Raw genomic sequence first — 3,722 nt, 5'->3', positions numbered from 1 at the left:
ATTTTATATATAGATTGTAAATTTTTATTTATGTAGGTGAATGGAAGAAAATATTTATTGATGTATTTATGAGGAAAAAATGATAGATCAAACTACTATTGTTAGAGAACAAAAGCATATTTGGATATATATCATTAATATAATACAGTTATAAAAGATTGATATACAAATTGATTAATTATCATGGTAAATAATACCAAAAAAATAAAATTAAAAGTTAATGAAATTTTATATTATCCAAGAATAAACACTCTTGAGATTTATTAGTTTAAATATGTATCTATCTTATTCTATATTTAAAGTAATTACAATGTAAAAAAAAATATTATTTCAAAGTCAATAATAACTATTTTTAATAACATATATTAATTAGAGTATAACATTTTGCGCAACGCATAGATATTCGCGTAATACACTATATAAGAGCATCCATAGTGGTACCATCCATAATGGTGAGTTTAATGATAGTGTTGAATGAAGTGGTAAATCTAGTTGTCATTCAATTGATAAAACACTACAATTGTGAGTTGTCATTTTGACATGTAATAGATTTGGAGTTTAATGGTCATTAAACTTTTCAATAAATACTATATATTAGCTTTTGTAATATTGTATTGAACTTTATATAGTTCAATATATTGTAGAAAAAATTGATAGAGTCATATGGAATGTAGAAATTCGATATGAAAATCAATTGAAATCTATAAAGATTCCATAAAAATTATGGTTATTATAGAAATTGCATTTTCAAGAAATATATCTTTTATACAAGGATGTTATTTGGTTAATTCACACACTAGTTTGCATTGGTCCATATAAAAATTGATTATGACATTACCTTGTGAAAGATACATTTGGTTATAGTTTTTTTTCCCTAAACGCATGAGACGTTTTTTTGGATGAACACGACTACACGAGCCATGAAACATTGTTTGATCAAAACCATTCCATTTTCATTTTCACTTGCGTCATCATTTGTCTTACATAAACGTAGATCAAACCTTCGAACAGAAACAGAAACCAAAATGATCAAACGATAAAATTGTATCTTCGACCTCGAATTGATCACTAAATGGCCATGATGAATTAAATGCAACCCGAAAATCGTCTTGAATTTGCTTCCGGTAGCCAAAAAATAAAAAACTAACTTTCTTGTAATGAATCTTGATCAAATGATTCAAAAGATGAACAAGAGATCAATACATAACCGATAAAGGAAATAATCATTTACATTTACTTACGTATTTACCCTTCAAGATCAAAGTCATTACAACGTGAACCCAAGTGAATCGGCTGCAGATCTAGCCATTATTCCTTGGAATTCCTTAAAACTAATCACACCATCGCCATCAGTATCGGCGTTTCGAACCATTTCAGAGAGCTCACGATACGTCAATGGCTGACCCATCTTCGTCATGGATTTTGCCAGCTCAGCCGGCGTAATGAACCCACTTCCATCCCTATCAAACGATTGAAAGATCTGCAGAAGCTCATGCTGATTGATCAAAATATCTTCGTTCATCATTTGCGATGACATAGCGCTTACCAATTCATTAAACTCGACAGTCCCGCTCCCATCGGAATCCATGTTCTTAAACAGCTTATGGATCTGCTCTCCGGTTGGTTTCAGGCCAAGAGAGCGGAGGAGGGCCGCCACCTCGAGGTGGGTGAGGGACCCGTCTTTGTCCAGGTCGAATCTTGTAAATATTTCCCGAAGTTGGTTCAGTTGGTCCTCCGGCAAACTAGACATGGTGACGAACGGCGGTTGATGGTGGTGCTGATCTCTTAGGGATATATGTTTTTACAATGATATTGATTAAATTGGTGGCGGTGTAAGGGTGGCTGTGTTTTCAATGGTGGCAATAGAGGGATCTGGGTTGTGGTGGAGGTATGCATGCACGTATTATTGGGGAACTATGCGGTAGATGGATAACAAGGTTTTTAATGCAATGGACGTATCCACTCTTGTGGTGATCGTATTTTAGTCATTTTTTGCCAACTACATGGAAAAAGTGTGATACACATTACCACATAAATAAAATGTTACATGTGCATGTTATAATATTTAGTTTATGCTTATATTTGTATCGGATCGTGTATGCTATTTAGGTTGGTAGTTTTAAGCCTCACATATCATATAAGTAATCTATTGAACCAAACTTAGGTTCAATGGAACCCTAATTTATATTTTATATATTAACTTTAGGTTCAATGGAACCCTAATTTATATTTTATATATTAACTTTAGGTTCAATGGAACCCTAATTTATGTTTTATATATTAACTAAATTATGTTAAAACTTATATACTACATGACAAAATAAAATAACATTGAAATTTAAAAAACTTAATCTTTAATCATTGATTTGAAAACAGTTATTTTTATACGATGTTAGATGTTTTGTCTGATAATTATATAATCATTATTTAAAATTAATATGTAAAATGGTTTTAAAATATAAGAAATACTCTTTATGTCTATATTAATGAAAAAATGATCAATGATGTATAATGAAATATAAAATTTAATAAAAGAAACATAGACAACCAATCATGAAAATAACAATGTTTTATTTAAAATTATAAAATAAGGTCATATAAGAAACATACATGAATACAAAATAATAAAATAATTAGGCCATTTGAGAAATAACCCAACATTCCATAACGAGTGTCATTGATTCTTATTAGCTAATGTTATACTCGTCCGTTGGTTGGGTTGGCCGATGTAAAAAAAATGTATTGATTTTACTTTCTTTTATAGCATCCTACTTTCATTTGTTCCAATTATAACATTGTCTATGACAAATCTATTCAATTACATCTATATCATTAATCATTTGTATAAAATTGATTATTTCGTATAATTTACTCAAAAATGTTAATAATCAAACAATGTACATATATTTGGAGATCCATTAATTGCCCTAAAAATAAAAATTTTAGTTTCATTTTGATGTAATCAATAACTTTTCCATAGGAAAAACTAATGTTTTTCAAAATCTTTCGTATATTTCCCTAAAAACCATACAAAAGCTATGATTGCTTCATATAACAATTAAAAGGGCAATAATTTATTCATAAAAAAAGAAGTTAAAATAATACCATTAAATAAAACATATCCTACTCTCAAGCTATTCTATAACTCTATATGTTAATATACCCAAATTGCAACAATTAACCCCTGTAAAACATTAACAAACAAAGTGATTACGTATATGGATGGTGTATTTTAATTCCATAATGGCAACACACTTACAATATCTATAAATTATATCAAAATTTTAACACGATAATATTGGAAACTTTTAGTTCTTTGATAGTAAAGTTATAAGTAATACTTAAGGTTAACAAAATTATATTTTCATTTTTACACACAAATAACAACAATTCCCACAAAACAGGAGTATACAAAACCCTAGTTTTCTATCGTTGTATGTTCTACAAACTATAACAAAGTCTATGATCAAATGTTTTTCTAAGGAGTTTATGCTTAATTAATTTTTGAAAACAATTTGTTGTATATATTCAGTTTTGTTGTGTAGATGACACAATCTCTTTTGTCGACCTCATTTTTTTTTATTCTTTACATTATATAAATATGTAAATACATATTAAATAGTCTATTTGGTTAAAACTAACCATATGAGAGGACAGATGAGTAGATATGCTCATGTTGTTGACCCGATAAAGTAAGAAATAATGTTTTGTTAATTTGTTCA

The 3,722-nt window shown here is 28.9% G+C and overlaps 1 protein-coding gene across 1 annotated transcript; it reads right to left on the bottom strand.

Annotated features, from left to right (window-relative positions):
- Nucleotides 1–1,125: 1,125 nt before the first annotated feature.
- LOC145168849 (putative calcium-binding protein CML16) lies at nucleotides 1,126–1,895 on the bottom strand. Its single transcript, XM_079087522.1, has one exon. It carries the CDS (start codon nucleotides 1,748–1,750, stop codon nucleotides 1,268–1,270), a length of 483 nt encoding a protein of 160 aa, XP_078943648.1. The 5' UTR covers nucleotides 1,751–1,895; the 3' UTR covers nucleotides 1,126–1,267.
- Nucleotides 1,896–3,722: the final 1,827 nt, after the last annotated feature.

The sequence above is a fragment of the Lactuca virosa genome, chromosome 4 (genome assembly GCF_052849685.1).
Source record: "Lactuca virosa cultivar CGN04683 chromosome 4, Lactuca_virosa_CGN04683_v6, whole genome shotgun sequence".
Lineage (NCBI taxonomy): Eukaryota > Viridiplantae > Streptophyta > Magnoliopsida > Asterales > Asteraceae > Lactuca > Lactuca virosa.
The sequence above is the reverse complement of the archived record's forward strand: the minus strand, read 5'-3'. Positions and strand labels throughout refer to the sequence as shown.